At 40.7% G+C, this 25,803-nt stretch overlaps 1 protein-coding gene across 1 annotated transcript in view; it reads right to left on the bottom strand.

Annotated features, from left to right (window-relative positions):
- LOC126336939 (rootletin) overlaps positions 1 to 25,803 on the bottom strand; it is a 409,210-nt gene that overhangs the window by 7,622 nt on the left and 375,785 nt on the right. Inside the window, exons 29-33 of the mRNA XM_050001116.1 lie at positions 21,762 to 21,974; positions 19,350 to 19,670; positions 14,356 to 14,601; positions 4,115 to 4,210; positions 3,685 to 4,009 (exon numbers count right to left, since the gene is read on the bottom strand). Of these exons, the coding sequence (XP_049857073.1) occupies positions 3,716 to 4,009; positions 4,115 to 4,210; positions 14,356 to 14,601; positions 19,350 to 19,670; positions 21,762 to 21,974 (1,170 nt within the window). The 3' untranslated portion in view covers positions 3,685 to 3,715. The remainder of the gene's footprint in view (positions 1 to 3,684; positions 4,010 to 4,114; positions 4,211 to 14,355; positions 14,602 to 19,349; positions 19,671 to 21,761; positions 21,975 to 25,803) is intronic.

Raw genomic sequence — 25,803 nt, 5'->3', positions numbered from 1 at the left:
TAAGTTGTTGGCATGACAGATCACTTGTGTGATGTGGTCCCTCCATTCTTGGATCCTGTCGTGGTGTTCAAACACAGCTAGCTGGCTGAATAGCATCCAGTTAGCCCAGTTGACCATACATTTTGGTGGCTTCCTGGCTTCTATTCAAGCAGTCCTCCATCCAGTAGGCAGATTCACAGTGGGAAGTGGTCACTGGAATGGAGGTCATCAGTCGCTTCCCATTTTGCAGAGTCTGCAAGGGCTACAGAACAGAAAGACAGGTCAATGGCGAGGTCAACCCAGTAGCAACCGAGGAATGAGTGAGACTGCCTGTGTTAAGGACACACAGCTCTAAGATATGAGGTTCTCCAAGTATCGAACCCTGGGGCAAGTATAGTTTGAGCCCCACAATACATTATGGGCACTGAAATCAGTCAGTAGGTAAAATGGACATGGGAGTTGTGCAATAAGGCCTGCGAGAGCCTCGGAGTCTACTCAATCCTTTGGAGGTAAATACAGGGAGCAGACAGTGATCTTCTGAGCAATATGAACAGAAATGGCTACTGCTTCTAGGTCAGTAACCAAGGAAGGAGCAGAGGAGTGGTGTGTGCCATTGACAAACACAGTAACACACTTGGCTCTGCCCTCAGTCAGGTCATCCTTTCGGTGAAGGTTATAGCCCCCAAGAGTGGGGGCATCAGTGGCTTTAAAATGTGTTACTTGTAAACTTTGCCAGGAGTTTCATTTCCTCCACATATGTACTGAAACTACTAACATTCCACTGCAGTAAGGGAGCAGCTTAGAGACATGTAAACACCCATAACAAAGAGAATGCCACTTATCAGATCAAAGCAAAATAAGCAATCAATTTAAACCAGATGAAGCATGTGAAAAAGGAAGGGTACCCTTATAAATACGGACAGAGCACATGACGCACTGCAATGGCTACCTGGTAAAGCTTAACTGCTAAGCTTAAGTCTTGAATCACACTACTGTAGCTGTATCTTCATCCATTAGACCTAAATTGTGTCTCATGTTACAATGGACCAACTTTGTTTCTATTTGGAGGTGCGGTCTAAAACTTTTCTGTCCCCTTGAATTTTGAGACTCAAATTTCAGGTGCAGCTTAGATTCGGGAAATTTTTTTTTCCCTCGATTTAGAGTCTCATTTTTCAGGTGCGGCTTAGATTCAAGTAAATACGGTATACACAGCTTATAATTGTAAAAATGAAATGATTGTGTGGCATTGATGGCCAGGAGGCCCGGGGACACCGCCAGGGGAAGTTTGGCCATCGAGTCGCAAGTCTTATTTCAGGTGATGCCACATTGGGCAACTTGCAAGTCTGTGGTGATGATGATGATGACGGCAACACAACACCCAGCCCATAAGCGGAGAAAATTTCCAACCCGGCCGGTAGTCGAACCCGGACAAGCTGCATGGAAGGCAAACATGTTACCACTCAGCTAAGCAGGTGGACTTCTAATTGTAATATATGCCATATTGTTTTAAACCTTTAACATAACATTATAGCTATGGAAATGGTAATGCCATGTGGCTAGGGCCTCCCATCCGGTAGACCATTCGCCTGGTGCAAGTATTTCGATATTTCGAGTTGACGCCACTTTGGTGACTTGTGTGTTGATGGGGATGAAATGATGATGATAAGGACAATGCAACACCCAGTCCCTGAGCACAGAAAATCTCTGACCCAGCTGGGAATCGAACCCGGACCATTAGGGGTGGACATTATAACTATTAATGATGAGTGGATTATGACAGCATTTCAAAATTTTTAAATTCACTCAATAAATGTAAAAATATGAAAATCGGCTTTCTATTGCCCTTGAAAGCCACTGAATATGAAACCTGAAACTGGGTTCATGCCACATGTTAGCCGTTCAGTAATGTAGATTATCTGGCGGATAAAATCTTTAGCTCTTTGGTACTGTTCACAGATGACACACAGGAACATGACAGCTTATTATTCAATGCAAAGAATTGTGAATAATCAGGGTTTGACGGCAAGATTGGCAACTGACCCTGACAAATATATGTAGTCCAGCCAACAAAAAGAGCTCAACCGATTTGTAATCATTTGATTACAGCCCTACATAAATCTAGTCATGAGAAAGATAGATCTCAGAATGAAATTTATTGGGAGAATCTTTAGAAAGTGTAATTTATGCACAAAAGAGGTTGAATGCAAAAATCATGTTTCACCAGTTCTTGACCATTTTTCATTTATCTGGAACTGTTACTTAGTTGTATTAATGGAAGGAATGCTAAAGATTCGAAGATGAGCTGCGCAATTCTGTCCCACTTTGCTTAGTTAGTTTGAGAGTGTTACAGAAGTGATCAACAAAGTGCAGTGGGTGACCTTCTATTGTGCTTTGTAAAGAGCCTTCCTCACAAAATTCTGAAAGCCCCTGTTCCACAATGGGTTGCTTCCTCCAACAATAGTGGAATAGTCTATATGTTTTATGGATTGAAGAATCGCTTAGGTGGGTGTGAGTGGACTTGGAAAGTGTGGTGTCTATAGTGAATTTTGATGTAGGTTTTCATTGATGGTTTGCAGCTGTTTTTTTTGTCTTGGTTCAAGTTAATAGTAAAAACAACTTTTTAGACCATAATATGCCTCCCCAAGTGTGGCAACTGCTATAAAATTTTCTGTATCATATACTATCTATAGAGCACGGAGGAACTCCACACTGAGGTTTGAAAGAAATCAAGCTGATATACATCATTAGCCTGATCAAAGCCATGACCTGAATCCAACAAACACCAAAAATTAGTGGAAAACCTTCCTCAAACATTTAATGCTATAATAGAACTGCATGTTGCATGTTTAGTATCCCTGTAGCAAACAGCAATAGATGTCTACAGATTTTTCACCACAAAAATTATCTTAACCCGCGAGCAGTTGCACCAATGTATAAAGTGCACCAAACAAAAATAAAATTGTTTTGCACTGTTCCACTGTTTTTTTGCAATTATAGCCCATACCTATTCCTTCATTATTGATTCAGCTAACTCTATTCCTTCATTATTGGTTCAGCTACCTCAGTGATAAATTGTGTTGTCATATGCCCAAGTGAGCAGCGGTAATATAAAATAAACAGTGAGCTAGGTCAAAAAAATATATGATCCATGTAAAAAAAAAAAAAAAAAAAAAAGACCCACATTTTGAGCTAGCAGCACAGTCCCACAATGAGGCAGTTGTCTATGAGATAATGAGAAATTGAATAAGCAAGTGGTTGAGATCTGATGCAAATGCACTGTTTAATACTTTGAGTGGGTCATTACTAAAGGGGGACATCTGTCCATGGCAACAGAGCGATAAAATAAAAGTTTAATTCATTATTGTCTAATTACACAGTGTTTCACCACATATTATGTACGTGTATTTTATTGTTGTTTAATTCAATTAAGATTAAACTATGCTTTTCCCCTTACATATTTACCACCATAACATAAAGACAGCTATTCTTTAGATGTGTACACAGTATGCTGCACGCCTGCTCGTGTTATGAAAATCAGCGCACCCTCTCGAGGGTTAATGTGGGGGGCCTGTTTGTAATCACAAACCAGTTTGAAACTAAAGTTACTGGCTTTTGAAAGATTTTGAAAATGGATTAAAGGCTACAAAAATGCTATCAAAATTTAATAATACATAATACTTGATATAAATTAATAAGAAATATTACCTGTGCATCTCATTTAGAACAGACATTAAGGTCACTTTGGTTGCCCATCAGAATACGAGTGATGTGATGATGGTGGAGGAAGAGCAAGGGCTGAGGTTGGAGGTTGTGGTGAAGTGCCTGTGGCAGATGCTAATGTTGTATCAAGTTTTCGAGTCTCGTGCTCTAGCAGGAGAGCATCAAGCCCAGGATCCTGTGCCACTGTGCGTAAGGAATCTCCAAGTGCCTGTCTTAACTGCTGCATTTCTCGACCAGTTCTTGAGCTCCGTAGTACATAAAGTTGACGCCGCTTCACTTCTTGTGCCAGCTGCTCCCGCAATAATTGGATCTAAAACATGTACTCTGCTACTCAAAATATGAGCTGTGCCAAGCAAATATAGCAATTTTCCAAATTTAACTGTATTCGTCAGAACAAATGTCATGTTAGTTTTACCTGATTTTCAAGACGAAGCACCTGCTGCCGGTGAGACTGCTCCCGAGCTTCCAACAGGCGTTCTGCTTGTAGCTGTGCTGCCCTCACTCTTTCCAGCTATAAGATTTCAGTAATGTATTATTCAAAAGTCATATATCTCCATTCATTTATTTTTATGCATATATTAGATGTGTTAATTACATTGCATTCATCAGAGCATAACGGGCCTGTCATCTAATCCCTTCTCCTCCCCAGTTCTTTGTGAATGTATACAAACACAGTAATAACAATGTCTAATCATTCAGTATAGTGAAATACTCTACTTTTAAAATTTTAATTTTAAAAAGGAATTAAAAGGAAGTGAAGGAGTAATATTAGCGTGCAACATCCTGTTGACAATGAAGTCATTAGAGGCAGAGCACAAGTGTGAATTGCGAATGAATGGGGCAGGAAATCTTGTGTCCTGTTCAAAGGAACCATCCTGGCATTTGCCTTAATTAATTTAGGAAAACCACAGAAAACTGAAGCATGGACAGCCACACAGGGATTTGAATTGCCTCCCTCCCAAATGGGTGGGCGCTATAGTCTCAAAAATTTCAAGGAATGACATCATTCCCACGAGACTGTTAGTTTAAATGTGCACCATGAGTTATTAAAAAAGAGCCCTTATGGATAACATTATACTCCACAATAGTGTATGTCAATAATTTGTGTGTTTCAAAACTGAATTGCAAAGCTCTTTCTGTTGGGTAGTCTTTATCATAGAGCTATAGTCATACCACAGCAGTTACTTAACAAGATATTACTAAAAACAAAACGAGTTTGTGCTTATGTACATTATTTACTACTGTCTTTGGACAATTCTGTATTGTGCCATTTTTTTCCAGGGACAGAAGAGAAGATTTGAGGATAAAACAAGCACTGGCGCCTTTCATTTGGCATAGCTTTATTCAGATAGTGAAGGGAGACGAAAATTTAATTGTCATGGGTGACTGGAATTCGAGCGTAGGAAAAAGGAGAGAAGGAAACTTAGTTGACGAATATGGACTGGGGGTAAGAAATAAAAGAGGATGCCGTCTGGTAGAATTTTGCACAGAGCATAACTTAATCATAGCTAACACTTGGTTCAAGAATCATAAATGAAGGTTGTATACATGGAAGAATCCTGGAGATACTAAAAGGTATCAGATAGATTATATAATGGTAAGACAGAGATTTAGGAACCAGTTATTAAATTGTAAGTCATTTACAGGGGCAGATGTGGACTCTGACCACAAGCTATTGGTTATAAACTGTAGATTAAAACTGAAGAAACTGCAAAAAGGTGGGAATTTATGGAGATGGGACCTGGATAAACTGACTAAACCAGAGGTTGTACAGAGTTTCAGGGAGAGTATAAGGGAACAATTGACAGGAATTGGGGAAAGAAATACAGTAGAAGAAGAATGGGTAGCTCTGAGGGATGAAGTAGTGAAGGCAGCAGAGGATCAAGTACGTAAAAAGACGAGTGCTAGTAGAAGTACGTGGGTAACAGAAGAAATATTGAATTTAATTGATGAAAGGAGAAAATATAAAAATTCAGTAAATGAAGCAGGCACAAAGGAATACAAATGTCTCAAAAATGAGATTGACAGGAAGTGCAAAATGGCTAAGCAGGTATGGCTAGAGGACAAATGTAAGGATGTAGAGGCTTTTCTCACTAGGGGTAAGATAGATACTGCCTACAGGAAAATTAGAGAGACCTTTGGAGAAAAGAGAGCCACTTGTATGAATATCAAGAGCTCAGATAGAAACTCAGTTCTAAGCAAAGAAGGGAAAGCAGAAAGGTGGAAGGAGTATATAGAGGGCCTATACAAGGGCGATGTACTTCAGGACAATATTATGGAAATGGAAGAGGATGTAGATGAAGATGAAATGGGAGATATGATACTGCGTGAAGAGTTTGACAGAGCACTGAAAGACCTGAGTCGAAACAAGTCCCAGGGAGTAGACAACATTCCATTAGAAATATTGACAGCCTTGGGAGAGCCAGTCCTGACAAAACTCTACCATCTGGTGAGCAAGATGTATGAGACAGGTGAAATACCCTCAGACTTCAAGAAGAATATAATAATTCCAATCCCAAAGAAAGCAGGTGTTGACAGATGTGAAAATTACCGAACTATCAGTTTAATAAGTCACAGCTGCAAAATACTAATACGAATTCTTTACAGACGAATGGAAAAACTTGTAGAAGCCAACCTCGGGGAAGATCAGTTTGGATTCCGTAGAAATGTTGGAACACGTGAGGCAATACTGACCCTACGACTTATCTTAGAAGAGAGATTAAGGAAAGGCAAACCTGCATTTGTAACATTTGTAGACATAGAGAAAGCTTTTGACAATGTCGACTGGAATAATCTCTTTCAAATTCTGAAGGTGGCAGGGGTAAAATACAGGGAGCAAAGGGCTATTTACAATTTGTACAGAAACCAGATGGCAGTTATAAGAGTCGAGGGGCATGAAAGGGAAGCAGTGGTTGGGAAGGGAGTGAGACAGGGTTGTAGCCTCTCCCCGATGTTATTCAATCTGTATATTGAGCAAGCAGTAAAGGAAACAAAAGAAAAATTTGGAGTAGGTATTAAAATCCAGGGAGAAGAAATAAAAACTTTGAGGTTCGCCGATGACATTGTAATTCTGTCAGAGACGGCAAAGGACTTGGAAGAGCAGTTGAACGGAATGGATAGTGTCTTGAAAGGAGGATATAAGATGAACATCAACAAAAGCAAAACTAGGATAATGGAATGTAGTAAATTTAAGTCGGGTGATGCTGAGGGAATTAGATTAGGAAATGAGACACTTAAAGTAGTAAAGGAGTTTTGCTATTTGGGGAACAAAATAACTGATGGTGGTTGAAGTAGAGAGGATATAAAATGTAGACTGGCCACGGCAAGGAAAGCGTTTCTGAAGAAGAGAAATTTGTTAACATCAAATGTAGATTTAAGTGTCAGGATGTCGTTTCTGAAAGTATTTGTACGGAGTGTAGCCATGTATGGAAGTGAAACATGGATGATAAATAGTTTGGACAAGAAGAGAATAGAAGCTTTCGAAATGTGGTGCTACAGAAGAACGTTGAAGATTAGGTGGGTAGATCACGTAACTAATGAGGAAGTATTGAATAGGATTGGGGAGAAGAGAAGTTTGTGGCACAACTTGACTACGAGAAGGGATCGGTTGGTAGGACATGTTCTGAGGCATCAAGGGATCACAAATTTAGCATTGGAGGGCAGCGTGGAGGGTAAAAATCGTAGAGGGAGACCAAGAGATGGATACACTAAGCAGATTCAGAAGGATGTAGGCTGCAGAAGGTACTGGGAGATGAAGGAGCTTGCACAGGATAGAGTAGCATGGAGAGCTGCATCAAACCAGTCTCAGGACTGAAGACCACAACAACAACAGCTTTATTCATTCTAGTTATGACTGGTGTGTGTGTGTGTGTGTGTGTGTGTGTGTGTGTGTGTGTACGTGCGCATTTTTTTGGGGGTGGGGGAGGTTGGGGGGGTGGAGTGTACATGTGACATGAGAGCTGATGATGCGAACACAAGCTGAATGCATTAAGATTGTCCAGATATCAGGAGAGATGAGTACCCATGTTAATGCACAGGATTTCAACCACTTCTACTATGATGGACCCCTCATTACCACACTGCAGAGGTGAAAATTCTCACTAAATTACATGGAACTGGTGGCTTTGTTGCAGAAAAACTGAAAGCTGCATGACCCAAAATGTCTGATAAGAGGTCCAACTATGTGAGAAAATCCCTCACTTGAAATTCTGTACAATCAAAGACTAGATGGAACTTCAAACAGGTTTATTAACTCTCCACATTCACAGTAATTCACAGAATCTCTACAAAAACAAAGAGTAAAAATCAGTAGTAGCCCTGCTATTCTAAGAGCAAATGTGGCATGTCCCTGCATGCGGAACGCTGTGCCCCGAGTGGCAAAAACGTTCAGCTTAAGGATGGCATTCTTCTGTCCTCATTCCGCACTCAAGCACGAACTCTGACGTGAGTGACTATTGTATGTGCTGACTGTGGTGTCAGTGTGCAGCATTCGCTGTAGGAGCCCCCTTGGTGAGAGCGGAGCATGGTAAGTTTTCTCTGTACCTGGGAAGAAAATGAACGTGTCTTCCTGAGCGAGTCATGAATTTTGCTTCGTCTTGACTTGGATGAGGTGGTGGTGGAATGGGAGGATGCATTGTAGTCCCTTCCTTCTCCTCTCCCGAATTCTTTGGCGTAGTCAGCACCTCTTTGAACACGTATGCCGGCTTAACTCTAATCACTGAAATTATAGCTTGTCTGCCATTAATGAGACTGTCCAAAGTACGTAAACTCCTGCGCAGCAAAAGGTGTGGTCCAGTGTAGGGTGGTTGCAGTGGCAGTTTGACGGCTTCTGTGCGAAGCATAACGTGCGCGCACGTGTCCAGACCCTTAAGCACAAACATTGTGTGCTGTCCATGACTAGTGGCTTTCACTGGTTCCATGTGGTCCACAGTCTTATGTAAATGATGTAGGAATTGTGGTTGATCATTAACGTCGCATATCTGTGTGGCGTCGACGAATTCACCCAATAGATGCAGTGACTCTCCATATACAAGCTCTGCTGGTGAAGCCTCAATGTCTGATTTGAACACAGTCCTCAGACCAAGTGGGACAATGGGCAGTGCTGACATTCATGTGTTCTCGTGGCACATTAGTGCTGCCTTCAAAGTGCGGTGCCATCTTTCCAGCGTGCCATTACCAGCCAGGTGGTAGGCTGTGGTCTTATGGTGTGAGTATCCGCAGAACTTTGCTACCTGCGTGAACAATTGAGACTCAAACTGTCTCCCCCTGTTGGTTGTAATAGGGACAGGGCAACTGAATCTGGTGAGCCATGTTGACGTGAAAGCTGCTGCTAGCATTTCTGCTGAAATGTGACCCGTAGGTACTGCATCTAGCCAACGCATGTACCTGTCGATCATTGTCATTAAATAGTGATGGCTGTCTGAGGGAGGCAGTGGTCCTACCACGTCCATATGAACGTGAGCGAAATGCGCACTGCCATATGGGACCTCCCCTATTGGAACATGCATGTGGTGGGCAGCTTTGCATAACTGGTGGCACAGGCAAGCTCTACTCCACTGACAACAATCTCTGCCCATGCCCAGCCACACAAACCTCTTTGGCACTAGCTAAACCATTGCGTACACTCCAGGGTGACACAGGTTATGGAGGTTGTTGAACACTATTTGGTGGAATGCGGTCGGTACATATGGTTGTGATCTGCCGTGCAGTACATTGCAGTAGACCTAGCTAGTTTTGCCTGGAATGTCAACCAGTTGCAATTTTATTGAAGTTTTGTTGTCGTGTTATATTGCTTGTAGTTCAGGGTCTTCTTGCTGCGTGACTGCTAGTTCTGTCATTTTCAATGTTTGTGAAACACCAGATATTCTGGATAAGCAGTCGGTGACCGTGTTGGTCAATCTGGAAATGTGCAGCAAGTCCATTGTACGGGAGTGTTATCTCGTACCTATGCACCTCATAGTGCTGCATTTAACGGTGCTTGTTGCTCGGCGGCACGTGGTAAATGGCGCCAGTAAAAATTCAGCTTCCTGAGGTATCTGCATAGCTCTTTTCACTGGTAGGCTTTGGTAGTTGTAAGATAGCCCTTACGTTTTCTGGTAGTGGTGCAGAACCAGAGGACAATATATAGTGGCCCAGAAATTCAACGTAAGGCTGGCCAAAAACGCATTTTGCAGTGTCGAAAACTACGTCATACTTCTCCAGTTAGGATTAACTCCTGATGACATCCTCTTGAGTAGTCCCCGCCCGGAGATCCAAATGGGGGACTATTTTACCTCCGGAATATTTTACCCAAGAGGACGTCATCATCATTTAATCAGACAGTAAAGCTGCATGCCCTCGGGAAAAATTACAGCTGTAGTTTCGCCTTGCTTTCAGCCGTTCGCAGTACCAGCACAGCAAGGCCGTTTTGGTTATTGTTACAAGGCCAGATCAGTGAATCATCCAGACTGTTGCCCTTGTAACTACTGAAAAGGCTGCTGCCCCTCTTCAGGAACCACACGTTTGTCTGGCCTTTCAACAGATACCCATCAGTTGTGGTTGTACCTATGGTACGGCTATCTGTATCTCTGAGGCATGCAAGCCTCCCCACCAACGACAAGGTCCATGGTTCAAGTAGTAAAGGAGTTTTGCTATTTGGGGAGCAAAATAACTGATGATGGTCGAAGTAGAGAGGATATAAAATGTAGACTGGCCATGGCAAGGAAAGCGTTTCTGAAGAAGAGAAATTTGTTAACATCGAGTATAGATTTAAGTGCCAGGAAGTCATTTCTGAAAGTATTTGTATGGAATGTAGCCATGTATGGAAGTGAAACATGGACGATAAATAGTTTGGACAAGAAGAGAATAGAAGCTTTCGAAATGTGGTGCTACAGAAGAATGCTGAAGATTAGGTGGGTAGACCACATAACTAATGAGGAAGTACTGAAAAGGATTGGGGAGAAGAGAAGTTTGTGGCACAACTTGACCAGAAGAAGGGATCGGTTGGTAGGACATGTTCTGAGGCATCAAGGGATCACAAATTTAGCATTGGAGGGCAGTGTGGAGGATAAAAATCGTAGAGGGAGACCAAGAGATGACTACACTAAGCAGATTCAGAAGGATGTAGGTTGCAGTAGGTACTGGGAGATGAAGAAGCTTGCACAGGATAGAGTAGCATGGAGAGCTGCATCAAACCAGTCTCAGGACTGAAGACAACAACAACAACTTCTCCAGTCATTTGAAAACCACACTTAAGAGACTACGGTGCTGTTTCTGGTTTATGAATAGACCATCGTATCATCCAGCTATGTGAAGCAGATAGGTAGCCCACACAAGATGGAATCTATAAACTGCTGCCAGGTCTGTGCAGAATTCTGCAACCTGAATGTCATAAACTTTGATATGAAAAATCTGAAGGGTGTAATTATAGCCATCTTGGGAATGTCCTCTGGCATGACTGGGATTTGTGTGTAGACCTTCACATAATCAATGACGCTCAATACTGTTGAGCCATGAAGAGCATGACTGTAGTCACGTAATAATGGTACCAGGTTGTAGTCATGAATAGCCCTGCCATTGAGCACTTGGTAATCGCCACATAGACGCCAGGCTCCACCTTTATTAGGTACTAGGTGTAATGCTGATGCCCACGGACTGGATGATGGGCGAATAAGTCCCTCCTTCAGCATAAGATCAAACTCTGCCTTTGCACTATTGCGAGGCATTCGGGCACTAATCTGCGTGGGTAACATGACACAAGTGGTCCATCAGTAGTTTTGATGTGGTGGACAGTGTCGTGCAACACCTGCTGTGGCACTCCTGGTGGTCTAATTAAGGCTGGAAAATCTTGCTAAATTGTGTGGTACTCTTCATTTGCTACCTGCACAAGCTTGATGTTACTGGTTCTAGCATCGTGGAGATATCCAATGGTTGTCAGACCATTACGGCTGTTCACAAGGCAGGCATTAGATATATTAGCAAAAGTTTGAAATATGCTAAGAAGTCAGCGCCTATTATTGCCTCAGCCATATCTGCTACTGTGAAATTCCATGTTAATTGTCTGCGCAGGCCTAGATTCACATCATCACGCCATGTACCATAAGTTGGGATCTCTGTATTGTTAGCAGCTGATAAGTTGACTGCCGTGCAGGGCCGGAAGCAACAGAGTGACTTACTCAGTAAAATACTCTGATCAGATCCAGAATCAATTAGATATTTCATTCCTGAGGTCCGATCCGTTATAAATAGGTGCCGAGAGGTGTTGTGGCACTCAGTGGCACCTACTGATGACCATCATTCACATTTGGGAATGTGCATGGCCTTGTACACTTTTCCGCCTGCTCACCGTATCTGTTGTGGTACCAGCAAACTGTGGGGCAAGACTGACGTGGTATGCAAAGTGGAGCGACTCCCTGAATGTCGTTAGCTACACCTCCTACAGAGGCTTGTATTACCGCGTAAAAGCAAAGCTGCCATCTGTGCACTTAAGAGACCATCTTGGCTACCAGGGCATCGTAATTGGTATGTGACACCATAGAGGTTATTGACATAACACTGGAAGGAACAGTTCCTGAAGTGACCTGCGAGCATAGCATGATGGCATCTTGAAAGCGGTCAGCAAGTTCTGTGACTGCGTCCAGTGACATGTCCGACTGTGTAGCAATGATAGCTTTTACCTGGACCAGTAGAGGGTTGCTCCAAATCGTGTGCAGGAGGTTGTCAGGATGCCGATGTCCACATTGTTGTGAAGGTCGGAAAGATATTATGAGGTTTTCCTGTTGCCCATTTCTTCTTGAGTTAATACCAGATGAAAGCGATCTTCCTGTGAAGCCGGTATATGATGTATGAGCTCTGCTTTTAATCTATCATACATATTTTCCATTGGAGGAGCTGTTATTACGTCTTGGACCTCCATAGCACATCGCTGGTTGAGCTGGCTTATGACCAAAGAAAATTTTTTGTTATCGGTGGTTATTCCGGCATAGGAAAAATTTGCCTCCACCTCAGAAAACCACAATATGGGATTGTGGGGCCAAAAGTGCGGGAGGCGCACTGCCAGGCGTGATACTGTAGAGTTCCATTGATGTTTGCAAATACTGTACGGCAAAATCACTTCGGGTTCACCACTGATGGGAGGTATGACTATGTGAGAAAATCCCACTTCAACTTCCGTACAATCAAAGATTAAATGGAACTTCAAACAGATTTATTAACTCTCCACATTCGCAGTTGTGTAAAAGCATTACTATATCAACAATTCACAGAATCTCTACAAAAAACAAAGAGTAAAAATTGGTAGTTTCTCTGCTATTCTAAGAGCAAACGAGGCGCGTCTCTGCACGTGAATCACGATGACCCTAGCGGCAAAAGCACTTTGCATAAGGTCGGAATTCTTCTGTCTTCATTTTGCACTCGTGTGTGTACTTAGACGTGGGTGACCATCGCACGCACTGACTGCGCTGACAGTGTGTAGCAGTCGCTACATATCTATAGATAAAGCAACATCAATTGCTGATCTGGCAATTTTCAGTAACAGTCCACAGTTTAGCACTCACTGCATCTTGCAGGAAATTGGGGTTAGCTGTGCACCAATAATGATAATTTTGGACACACATAAATGACACTCTTATGAAATGCAAATATTATAATCTCTCACTGAGACAATCTGGATTGTAGGGTCTAGTCTGCAGGTTGGGTGACATGCATACTGGATGAAGGCAATCATTTCCCCTATGACAGACTATTTACTGATGAAGCTAATTCTTATACGAATTGGTCAGATGCCAACCATCACAGGATTGATCCATGAAAGACAGCTGATGCATTGTAGTGATGTTTTGTGTGGAATATAAAGTTCTCATATTGTTGGGCCTTTCATTCAGAGTACTTTGATAGCAGTGTGTTATCTACAGTTGTTCACCAAAGATGTTTCCACTGTTGCTGTCTGAAGGCAGGAGGTTCCCACTTTCTTTCACCATGATGGTGGCTCACTTCATTATGGGTTAGCAGTCTGGACATATCCACATGTCTAGGAGAACACAGACATAAAAAAGGTTATACTTATGCAAGCTTTTGAAGCTAGTGGCTCCTTCTTCTGGAAGAAGCTTGTATATGTATAACCTTCTTTTATGTGTGTGTTCTCCTGCTGCCACTTGGTGAGCAGTTTTTTTTAAAAAATCTATTCAGTACATTACATTACATTGTCAAAAATGGATTATTTTTAATGTTATAAATAAACAGTTTGATGTATGGTACCAGAGAGAGGCTGTCACACTCCTTGCTTTAAATCTATTAGGTTTCTAATTGCGCAGACATGTGAAGGCAAAAATTGCATATTTTAGGGAAAACACTGCTGATGCTTGTGTTCGCATTATGGTACATGTGTTGATTAAAGTCCAGGAGGAATGGCTGAAATGTATAACAACCATCTTACATCATGTTGGAAAACATGTCAAGCACATACTGTAGCATTTCAAGTGCTACAACCATTTGCCTTGTTCTGTACAAAACATGATGTAACTCGTGAATGAATACAGGTATACTCAAATGCAAGACATCATTGTTATTCTCGAGTGATTCTTTATCCATGTAATGTATCAGTGACCTCCTACCATTTAAAAATTACGAGTTGCATCCATGGTGACAGCTTTTAAACTTATTCTCAGTTAATTTCCTTACCTCTGCAGAACGATCTGGTCTCTGGTCAGAGTGCTGTGAACGTAATCTTGCCAGCTCTGACTCCTTTTCAGCCAGCTGTGCTTCTAACCGCCGCACTTGCAGTCGCAGATCACGGTTCTCCTTCTCCACTGCTTGAATTTCTGCAGTATCCGTCTTCTCTGGTCGCTCATAGCTCTTGCTACGGCTTGACATCATTGCTTTGCTGCTGCGTTCCAAACTGCGTTTCTCTGCTTCTAACTGACGTACCTAAATGGAGGGGGAAACATAAAGTGGGTCACAATACTCACTAGACAATAATAGGTTTGGTCTTACATCAGTGAAAGAATATTCTACAGATGAGTTTTAACTCTAATATGAACAATAATGAATTACATAATATGATATGACTTGCTGACAGAAAAAAGGTAATGTGCCAAGCTGAAGTAATATTGTTTTCTGCTATATAATTCTAAATGAATAAATACATCAATGGAAAATTCAAGGTGAAATGTGGTTATGTATAACAAGATGGACCACCAACTGCAAGAGGTGCTGAGCACAGGTAATCATACAAAACAATAACTTATTCCTCATTCAGAGTTACACACACACACACACACACACACACACACACACACACACACACACACACACACACAGTGGTCTAACTCACATAGTCAACTGTACCTTTCTGCTAACAAAAACAATGGTTTTTACAACAACAAATGTTCACTAACTGAGAAACAATGGGTAGAAAAGAATTGACTTAAAATACAAATAAATAAAATCTGAAAGTAGTTGTGAAACATTACTATCATTTCTGTTCATGTAGGGAAAATTTCATAGTGGGTGCTCCATTCAAAACAATTGAAAAAACATCAATAAACATTATTTTCTCACATACCCTGATTTATTTGTAGCAAATAATTTTCAACATGATTACAACACCAGAAATCAAAATAATTTTATGCTGCCCACCTACAGTTTAAAACTTTGTGCTCAATGGATATGAAAATTTATAACAAAGTGAAAGGAAGAGAACTGCTCAGCATAAATTTAGAAACATTGAAAAAAATCCTTATATGAGAAACTAGTGCAGAAATGTTACTATCAGTAGAAGAATTCATAAATGACAACCTGAAAATTTGAGCAGGAGAGAGCAAGTAATAAGAACTGTTAATTTTTAAAAGTTTGTTACTTTGAAGAAAAATTATTAATTGCTTAATTAAGTACTTATTCAGTGCCATATATTATATTACTGGTATTATAAGGAGAAATCGCCTTAGAGTAGCACTGTCCATGTGGGTGAGAGGGTTTGCGTGCTTCAAAGAAGCAGAGGGCCATGCCGGCAGTAGTGTAGCTACTGGCAGGGCCTCCCAAGCTGGACAGGCCTCTGCAGAGCACTCAGATAAAGTGTGTCTCACAATGTCCTTTCTTTCCTTTTATCCTATCCTGTTTCCCATCTCTTGTCTTCGGAGATACAGACTTCGTTAGTACTGGCATGCCATCTGTATAGGAGAGGGACAACTCCAAACTGAAGCCCGGAATCAGCACTTCCATTAGGCGCAAGTACAGTCCAACCGGAAATGAGTGGCAACTGCCTGCAGCCAACCTGATTCCACACTGCACATATTTTTGCTCCGGTGGAAACAGTCAGCTAGGCCAAGAGCGTTGCACGAGTATTGAGCAAGCTCGATGTCACCTAAAATCTGCATTCCAGGTGCAGTAGCATTCATGGAGAGGACACTCCATCCATGTGAAAACAACACGGACAGCGGCAGTTACCAGTCATAAGCTCGCTCTAATGGGTGTAGGAGCGGGTGCAGGGATTGCTATTTACAGTGGGAGGGCCAGTAGGTCCACTGGCCAGTCACTGCTCGCTTCAAGCTGGGCAGCCCCTGTCAGTTAGGTACTGGTCCATCCTGGTGTTCCATCTGGTGTATGGAACACTAGCACTGCTAGAAGTCGTCACCATAATATCGACACCTGCTGCTACAAAAATAAAATAAAAAGTGAAGATATTTCATTACGCACATCGGTACATGGAACATCTCCACTATGCCGCAAGGCTTCCCGGACACCTGTGGAAGCTCCCAATAGCTCGCAAAACGGCTGCTATTGACTTGCACCTAGTCAGACCCCAGCACTGCAGGAAACCACACTACCAGAAGGAGGCTCAATAGGGGAAAAAATCTACACATTTTTCTGGAAGGGCAAAGATGTTGCTAGCCCCTGACAGCATGGAATCAGTTTTGCTGTCTGCAATGGCTTGCAGTGTAGTAACGAAAACCTGATTGAGATCTCAGAATGCTTTATGACTGCATTTCACAACAAATAGTGGACCACTGATGCTGATATCGGTACATGCACCAACACTTACCTCAGCTGCAGATGCCAAGGGTCAGTTTTATGAACAACTCAGGGATGTGGTACAAGGAGTGCACTCCGAGGACCGTCTATGCATCCTTGGTGATTTAAATGCTCATATTGGTAGTGATTCTGCCACTTGGCCTGATTACCTAGGCAAACATGGAGTGGGCAAAATGAATGAAAATCATCTACGGTTGCTGAATTCTGTGCAAAGTATCAGTTGTGTGTCATCAATACATACTTTAAAGGCAAACTGAACCACAGGGATGCATCCCCACTTAAAACATTGGCACCAATTAGATCTTATTCTAACTAAAAGGAAAGATCTGCATTACTTTCTTCACACACGTTCTTTCTTTAGTGCAGAGTGTGACACGGACCACGCACTAGAAGCGACAAAAGTGCACTTCATGACCAAAGAGTTTCACTCTGCCAGAAGACCTTGCAAAACAAACTCTGCCAGAAGACCTTTGCCAAACAAGAACACTGCTGCAATAGAAGTATTTAGTGAGGTGATACAAAAAGAGGTGGATCCCTGGGACCCAGCTGCTCCTATTTGTGAAGACTGGCAGAAGATAAAATCACTTCTTATTGTTACAGCTGGAAATGTGTTCGGTAATCTGGAAGCAAAATCCCAGGATTGGTTCATTGAGATGTAGAAGTCCAGAAACCTCTCATTGAGGCTAAGCGTCAGGCCACTGTCATATGGCATAAAAACCCAGTCAATTCTACACGCAGGGAGTTAAGCAAAGCAAAGGCAGCTGTTCAACACACTGTCCGCAACTGCATCAATTCCTATTGGGAGCTATTTTGCACTGGCATACAGGAGTGTTTCAATACTGGCGACATTTGTGGTGTGTACTTGAGCATTAAACAGGCCATTGCACCCATTCCAAAGAAGAGCGTACCACTCAAGGAAATAGATGGAAAACTCATCACAGATCGAAATCGTCAATTACTTCATCATCTATTCACATACCATCAACATTAGTCCAAACGCAGTGGATGAAATTCCTCAGATGACACTTTACCATGCCTTGTATGTCACACTTACTATGGAGGAGCTTCAAAGAGCAACTGCACATCTTCAATGTGGGAAGTGGCCTGGCAAAGAAATTGTAAAATTTAAGACAGTTTTTCTGCTGCTTCTCAACCTCTTACTGAAATGTTAGGATGAGGGTACAATGCCAAAAGACATATGTGATGCCAATATTGCTAATTTATACAAAGGTAAAGGTGATCATGGCGATTGCAACTGTTACCATGAAATCTCACTTCTGAGTATACCTGAAAAAACATTTGCCTGTGTGGTGGTGGACAGATTTCACAAGCTTGCAGAGCACATATACCCTGAGGAACAATGTGGGTTTCGTCTCTAATGATCTACAGTTTATACAATCTTCACACTCTGGCAAATTCAAGAAAAGTGCCGCAAGCAGAAAACCCTTCTGTTCATTGCCTTTATCGACCTAAACAAGGCTTTTGACACAGTCAGCAGAGAACTGCATGCAGTACTTTTGAAGACAGGGTGTCCTCCAAAGCTCTTAAAGATGATCATGGCTTTTCATGAAGGTATGGAAGGTGCTGTGGTCCTTGAAGGAATCACATCTGACCCGTTTGCTGTGACAAAAGGGGTTCATAAAGGCTGCGTGTTGGCTTTCACTTTGTTCAATATTTTTTACTTACCACTCCTCAAAGTTGCTTTTGGTGAAACTAACCTGGGCATTCATCTGTATACCAGTGCTGATGGGAAGCTCTGCAACATTTCTCTATCCAGATCCCAGCACTTTGGAGAATACTTGCTTGTAAATAGCCTTTTGTCTGCCGACGATGGTGCATTTGTAGCACATACTCAAAACGATCTGCAAGAGTTTGTGGATAAATTCTCTACTGCATGCAAGCTCTTCTCCATGCCTATAAATGTAAAGAAGACAGTTCTCATGGCACAAGGATACACAGATCCACCTGTCATCAAACTGCATGGCTCCTTGTTGAAGGAGGTCAATAAATTCTGCTATCTTGGTTCAATAATGACAGAAGATCTCTCCCTGGATGATGAGATAAATGCACGAAATAGGAAGGGCTGCCAGCACTTCCGGAAAGTTCCATACATGAGCATGGGACATCAATCTTACATTGTTGACAAAAATACTTGTGTATCAATCATGTGTGCTGAGTACTCTCCTGTAAACACACACTTACTGCTCTCAAAATTTTAACACAGCAAGGTGGCTACGAAATGCAGTGATGTGCAAACTTAAGAAAAATGTAACAGGGGAATTTGTGAAACCACAACAGTTCTCAATAATTAACTTTCTCCCTCTAGAATACCAACATCAGATTTGAAAGGAAAATTGTGTGAGGATTTTAATTTTAGCATGCAGTGCAATCAGAATAAGAACAGCAGCAGTTCTAGTGCGTAATGGTGCAATCTGCATAATCTTTTAATACCAGATCAATACATCAAAAACCCAGAAAATTGTAAGATAGGTTTACATCCAAGTGCAGACATGGCTCACTCACTTACTGTAATGAAGCTGACTGACATAATAGATGTAATCACCAAAATTTAGTATACCTCATTTTCACTAAACAGTTTTATAGTTCTTATTTCTCATAAACAGAGCAATCATACTTTTCCTCACCTTGTCTGAGAGTGCTTCAACACGACCACGTAATTCAGAGCGGTCCCTTTGGGATGCAGCAAGTTGGCGGTTAAGCTCATCATCACGGCCAGGCAACTGTCCAGAGGTTGCGCCATCAGATGGCCAGGCAGCCAAACGTAATTGAGCCTCTAGCCCTGATCGTGTGACTTCTGCATCTGCTAACTCTACTTGAAGACGTTGTGTCTGCTCCTGCAACTGCTGCTGTGAACGTCGAAGCTCTGCATTGCTCTGTTGCGCTGCATCTAGTCTCTCAGACAGAACACGCCGTTCATTTTCACTGTTGGTTAAAGACTTCTGCAACTGTGTAGTAATTTTACCATTAGGATAACATTAAAATATTATTTTAATAATTTACTGAGAATAATTTTATATGTATGAAGCTACATTTTACCAGAAATATATTCTCATATCCAAACAGAATTTTATGTAATGCAAGAAAAAAGAAAATAACAAGTAATTTGTCTCCTTTACGTTCCTTAAAGCTGTCCATCTTTATAAGGTGACTGTCAGTGAATCACATTTGTTCAACTTGAGACTTGACAGGCCCTATGGATGAACGCCTTCATAAATGAAAATGTCATGTTATTTTACACTGTGGAGATAATTAGTGTATATAAAACACTTACATGTAACACAGAAGCACAGTTGGGAAGATGGGAGGGGAGGGGGGGAGAGAGAGAGAGAGAGAGAGAGAGAGAGATTGGGTTCATTACAATGACTATAGAGAAATTGGACAGAAAATAAAAAGGGGAAAGATTCTAAAATGAAACACTCCTGGTACCAATAAATTTGTAATTTTATTCACACAACTGATTTAAGTAGTTATGCCACATCTGGCTGCTACTGCTGGGAGCCAAATGCCAAACACTTCTTCTGCCAATCAAAACAAGCTTTGAGTGAAATGATACAACGAATGTAATGAACAAAAGAGAAGTATGTGAGCTGCAACTTTCACAATTGTAGCCAAATTTAAATATGAAAGTAATTTGAAAGACTGTCTATTCTTTTCTGAGCAATGAGGTGGTGGCATTTAAGGTAAACTGAGAAAGTACAAAAACTGCTTCTCCTGTATAGTATCGATGACTGAAATTGAAAAGACTGCAACAATTGGATAGGGATAAGGTACAAAGTACCTCCTCCACACATCATGCAGTTGCCTGTGAAGTATGGACACATATGTTATCTTTGCATAAAACTTGGAAACAAAATGTTATCAGAGATAATACTGTGTAAATAACTTAAGGCCTACGACAGTGACTGAGAAATATATGATCGTCAATAAAAATGATGGATGCTGTTTCTAATAGTTTAGGTCATAATAATAATTTTTATTAACATAGTGCTTCCAGGTGTATAGCCAAGTTGTTGTTTCCATTTTTTCCAGTTAGGGAAACAACTCTGCTGTATACGAGATGCACAACATTTATCAATCATAATGAGATAATCTGACAAATCACAATAATGTATACGAGATGCACAACATTTATCAATCATAATGAGATAATCTGACAAATCACAATAATTTTTATTATTACATAAACTACTATGAGCTCTGCAAATTGTGCATTACCTTCAAACAATAAAATCTAAAGTTGTTGCTCCTCCTGTTTCTGACAACCATGAGATAAAATTCTGTGATTTCATTACACCAGTTTCAAGCTCCTAGCCTGACTACAAATTTCCATCTGTTCAAAGTATCTATAAAAAGCAAATAATGAAGCAGATACAAAAGTCTCAGAAAAGATATTTGCAAGTAAAGAAGAAGTCGCCTGAAAGCTAGAATATTTTTAACTTATTTATACCTATGTTGACAACTGAGTGCCTCTACAATTCACTGAGTTGTTCTCTTTAATTCCGATGTTATCTGTGTTCTACCCAGACTATCCACTATCATATCCTTATTTCCAAAATATAAACTACAGAGTGATTGTTACATCAGTAAAATAATGGAAAATTGAAATCATTACTACACCTGAGTCACAGTTTTGAAACTGACCATTTTTTTCTTATTATGTATATTTTGTTACTGCTAGGGTGAAGGTACATGCTTGCCAAGAAAAACATTGGATAAATGGGAAGGAAGGAAAGTGAAACAAGAGTTCAACATTTGACAACATTTAACACAAATACTGCAGTATTTCTGATATGATGATGGCGAATGAACTTCTGTAGAAAAATACTGAATGATGTAGTAAACATATCCCTTCATGAACTTTGCATAAGAAACTGATAACTAAAGATTTGGTTTTGAGTGACTCAAACCCATACTCAACAAGCAGTTGTGGCAAGTAGCTGTAATGTTGATGTCGAAAACTGATAGTGTTTTTTAAGAGATAAATCCAGAAATATCACAATATCTACACTAATCATATTGAAACAAGCAATAAATACCTGTTTAAGCCTCTCCATACTACTCTGGGCAGTGGAACTAGAATCGGCAAGAGCTCGCTCAAGTGCTTGTATTTCTGTTCGAAGCTCCTGTTCAGCTGTACTTGCACGCTCCAGAGCAAGGTTTAATTGTTCAATTGTTGTCTTCAGGGATGCACATCGTTCTTCCAAGCCTGTCAAGCTACGAGCCTGTGTGTCGCATTTCTCTTGCATTTTCTGCAATTTATAAATAAACAAGTTTGGTATCAGGCAAACAGATTGCTAACAGGCAAACAGGGGACTACAATGTAACAAAATTACTCATTATAATCCCCCCCCCCCCCCCACACACACAGGGTGAGGTGAGGGGGGAGGGCGAGAATTTCTGTCGCCATTCTGGCTAATGACAAACACAAGTCTGAAGGTCAGGCTCATTGTTCAAGATGTGCATATCTGCTGTTCAACAATACCTCGGTCGAGGAATGTCTTTCCTTCCTTCATAAACTCCAAACAGAGATACAAAAAAAGATGGTTTGCTGCCCCCCCTCCCCCCCACTCTCTCTCTCTCTCTCTCTCTCTCTCTCTCTCTCTCTCTCTCTCTCTCTCTCACACACACACACACACACACACACACACACACACACACACACACACACACAGAGAGAGAGAGAGAGAGAGAGAGAGAGAGAGAGAGAGAGAGAGAGAACAATAACTGTGTACAACATACCACAGTGGTGCAGAGGAAGATGAGATGAACAATTTAGAAACTACAAAAAATTGGCCTACAAAACCCACCTAAGCTAAAGTGGATGCACAGCGCACAAGAATTTCAGTATTCTCTTGCTCTCTGTGTGCAAACTATTGAGAAGAAAATGAATAGGTCATTTTCTGCAGTAAATTGAATGTAGTGTACATTTTTGCTAGAGCCTGCAGTTTTTGAGTTGTTCAATGAAAACATGCAAACGTGTCCTTCATACACACCCCTCTCCCAGTCACGATTTTTAGTATATTGTTCATGGCACTCCCTCCTACAAATGTACAAAAATTTGTTACTATATGATTCTTTTCCATATTTGACATTTATGGTCTTCATTTTCTAGGCTATAGTTATGCCATCAGCTTAGTCGTGCACTTCTTGTTGCTGTGATCTTCAGTCTAAAGACTGGTCCACAGCTCACGATCTAGTGGATAGCATTCCTGCCACTGGATCATGGGATCCCGGGTTCAGTCCCGGCTGGGATGGGGATTTTCTCTGCCTGGGGACTGGGTGTTTGTGTTGTCCTCATCATTTCATCATCATCATCATCATCATCATCATCATCATCATCATCATCATTATTCATGACAGTGGCTAGAATCGGACTATGTAAAAAAAAACTGGAGTGTGAAAGGTCTCCCTCTACAATTTTTACCCTCATTGCTTCCCTTCTATACTAAACTGGTGATCCCTTGATGCCTTTTCCCCAACACATTTAAATCTTGTAGGTAAAGATGAGACTTAAATGGCCCAGGGATAATTTAATTATAAGATCTATGGGTTTCTTCTTATATTAAGAAAGTAGCTTTCTGACAACCATTTAACAAACATTTAGTTTGTTTTCTGGAAAGAGTTCTCTGCCGAGAAAGCAAGAAATGTCCTCACAAACTCAGTTCTGGTAGAAATAAACAAGAAAAATCACATTGGTGGTATTCTCTACGAGCCTGTCAAGATCCTTGATTGGATAGATCATAAAATTCTACAAGGGAAATTAAAATTTTATCTTATTTATTACATCCCCTTGCATAGACTGAGTCATATCTCAACAAAAGAAAATTAAGGCCCACATTAATAAATTATAGATTCAGAGTGTGGAAATGTTAAATATGGAGCCCCACGAAGTTTAGTACTTGGCCCAGTTGCTTTCTTGACATACATAAAGACTTACCAAAGATATCAAGAGAACTCTTCAAAAACTGTTATGTTCATAAATGAAACAAGCATATTCACTAAAGGCACAAACAAATCATTACTATACACTATTAGCAGAATAGAGAAATAAGTTTACAACTGGTTCACAGCATTCAAAAGTGAACAAATCAGCTTTAACTTACAAAAGACGATGACGGTGGCAATATTATGAAAAGGATAGATTGCTATGTACCATATGTAGGAGATATTGAGTCACAGACAAATACAACAAAACGACTGCTATACATCTGAGCTTTTGGCCAAAAGACCTTCTTCTAAAGTAGTAAACATACACAAATTCATGTAAACACAACTCACACACACGACCACAGTGGCAGTTTCAGATAGTGACATTTTGTCATGCATGGCATACTTTAAACGCAATGGCATGCAGACAGTTCACACACATAGCTGCTTCGGAAATGTTTCCAATCTTGGCCCAGAAGCCAATGAACGTATCCTTTCTGAAGTCAGATAATGCACTCTGTTTCTGCATTACAACAACTGCACTGTTTTCTGTGTCCCCTGACATGCATTTTTATACCCTACTACTGGTGCTGCCACCTGCCATATGAGAGTGGTTATTGCACGTTGACATTGAACATAGGTGGTGATCACATTAATGTGACTGGACTGTGTTTATACCGCACATTCAGGCTCTATCCAACACAAATATTAGAGTTACATGTAATTTATATTCTTGAGTCACATATTCTGATAAATTGTAGAAGGAACAGTTAATGAAATTTTCTTTCCTGTGTTTTTAAATACTTGGGGATCTCCAGTTTCCTGACTGATGTCTACTGACAAACCTGCTATACTTTTGAAGCATGATATAAAGGTCCATTCTGAATCTTAGATAGGGATTTCTAGAATTGTTGTGAATTACTGAGTTCATACTAAATTCACTCTTGTTATTAACCAAAAATATCTTGAAGGAGTATATATTTTGGCATGCAAGTATAAGTCCATGAAGGGGTTTCTGCAAGATGTTGGTAAGCAGAGGTTAAATGTTTAAGAAGATATGCATTATGTGGGTTCCACTTCAGGTTCTTATCAATTTAAATACTCAAGTATTTTGAATATTCTGTTTGACTTATTGCTTTTCCCTATTTCATTATCTTAATGGTATGATCAACTTGTGTGAAATACTGAATGGCATGTGCTGTGTTTTATGTAAGTCCAGTGACAGCCCATTTGCAGAGAAACAGTCAATAATATTCACAGAAATTTAATTTACCTTTTTATGTACTGCAACTTCTTGGATTACAATGGTAAATCTTTTATATGTAACAGAATATGATCTAGACATTGTTTGATAGCTTAGTCTACTTTTAAATGTACTTTAAATGAGCCTGTATGTACTCAATGGCTCCTTAATGTTGTTAGAGTGTGATCTTTCATTGGTGTCATTCTTTGGTTACTAAATGTCACTCTCAGCATTCTTTTAGATACATAGGATGAATACCAGTTACCAGCAAGATCTTAGATACCATACTACCTGAGCTTCTCTATAACACTATGAACTGCAAAAATGATTTTGACAAATTATGCAAAACATCAGTTGGCAATTATTTTGTTATTAAATTTTGTGTCATCTAAATCATGAATTGAAAGATGACTTTTTCTGTGGAGAGTCTTTGAAATACAAACTGAGACTAAGTATCTTATTTTGGAATAGTGTGTTCCATACGGCTAACATACATGATTTCTCCCAATATCTTAAAGAAGCAGGCAAGCACTGTGACTGGATGAAGTTACTACAATCTTATCTTCCAAGCATATAATACAAATTATCTGACAACAGTGTATTTCAGGATGTGACTATTGAAATGTACAGGGTGATTCAAAAAGAATACCACAACTTTAGGAATTTAAAACTTTGCAACGACAAAAGCCAGAGCTAAGCACTATCTGTCGGCGAATTAAGGGAGTTATAAAGTTTCATTCAGTTGTACATTTGTTCGCTTGAGGCGCTGTTGACTAGGCGTCAGCGTCAGTTGATGCTAAGATGGCGACCACTCAACAGAAAGCTTTTTGTGTTATTGAGTACGGCAGAAGTGAATCGACGACAGTTGTTCAGCGTGCATTTCAAACGAAGTATGGTGTTAAACCTCC

This window comes from Schistocerca gregaria, chromosome 2 (assembly GCF_023897955.1).
Source record: "Schistocerca gregaria isolate iqSchGreg1 chromosome 2, iqSchGreg1.2, whole genome shotgun sequence".
Lineage (NCBI taxonomy): Eukaryota > Metazoa > Arthropoda > Insecta > Orthoptera > Acrididae > Schistocerca > Schistocerca gregaria.
This window is presented reverse-complemented; position numbering and strand designations above follow the sequence as displayed.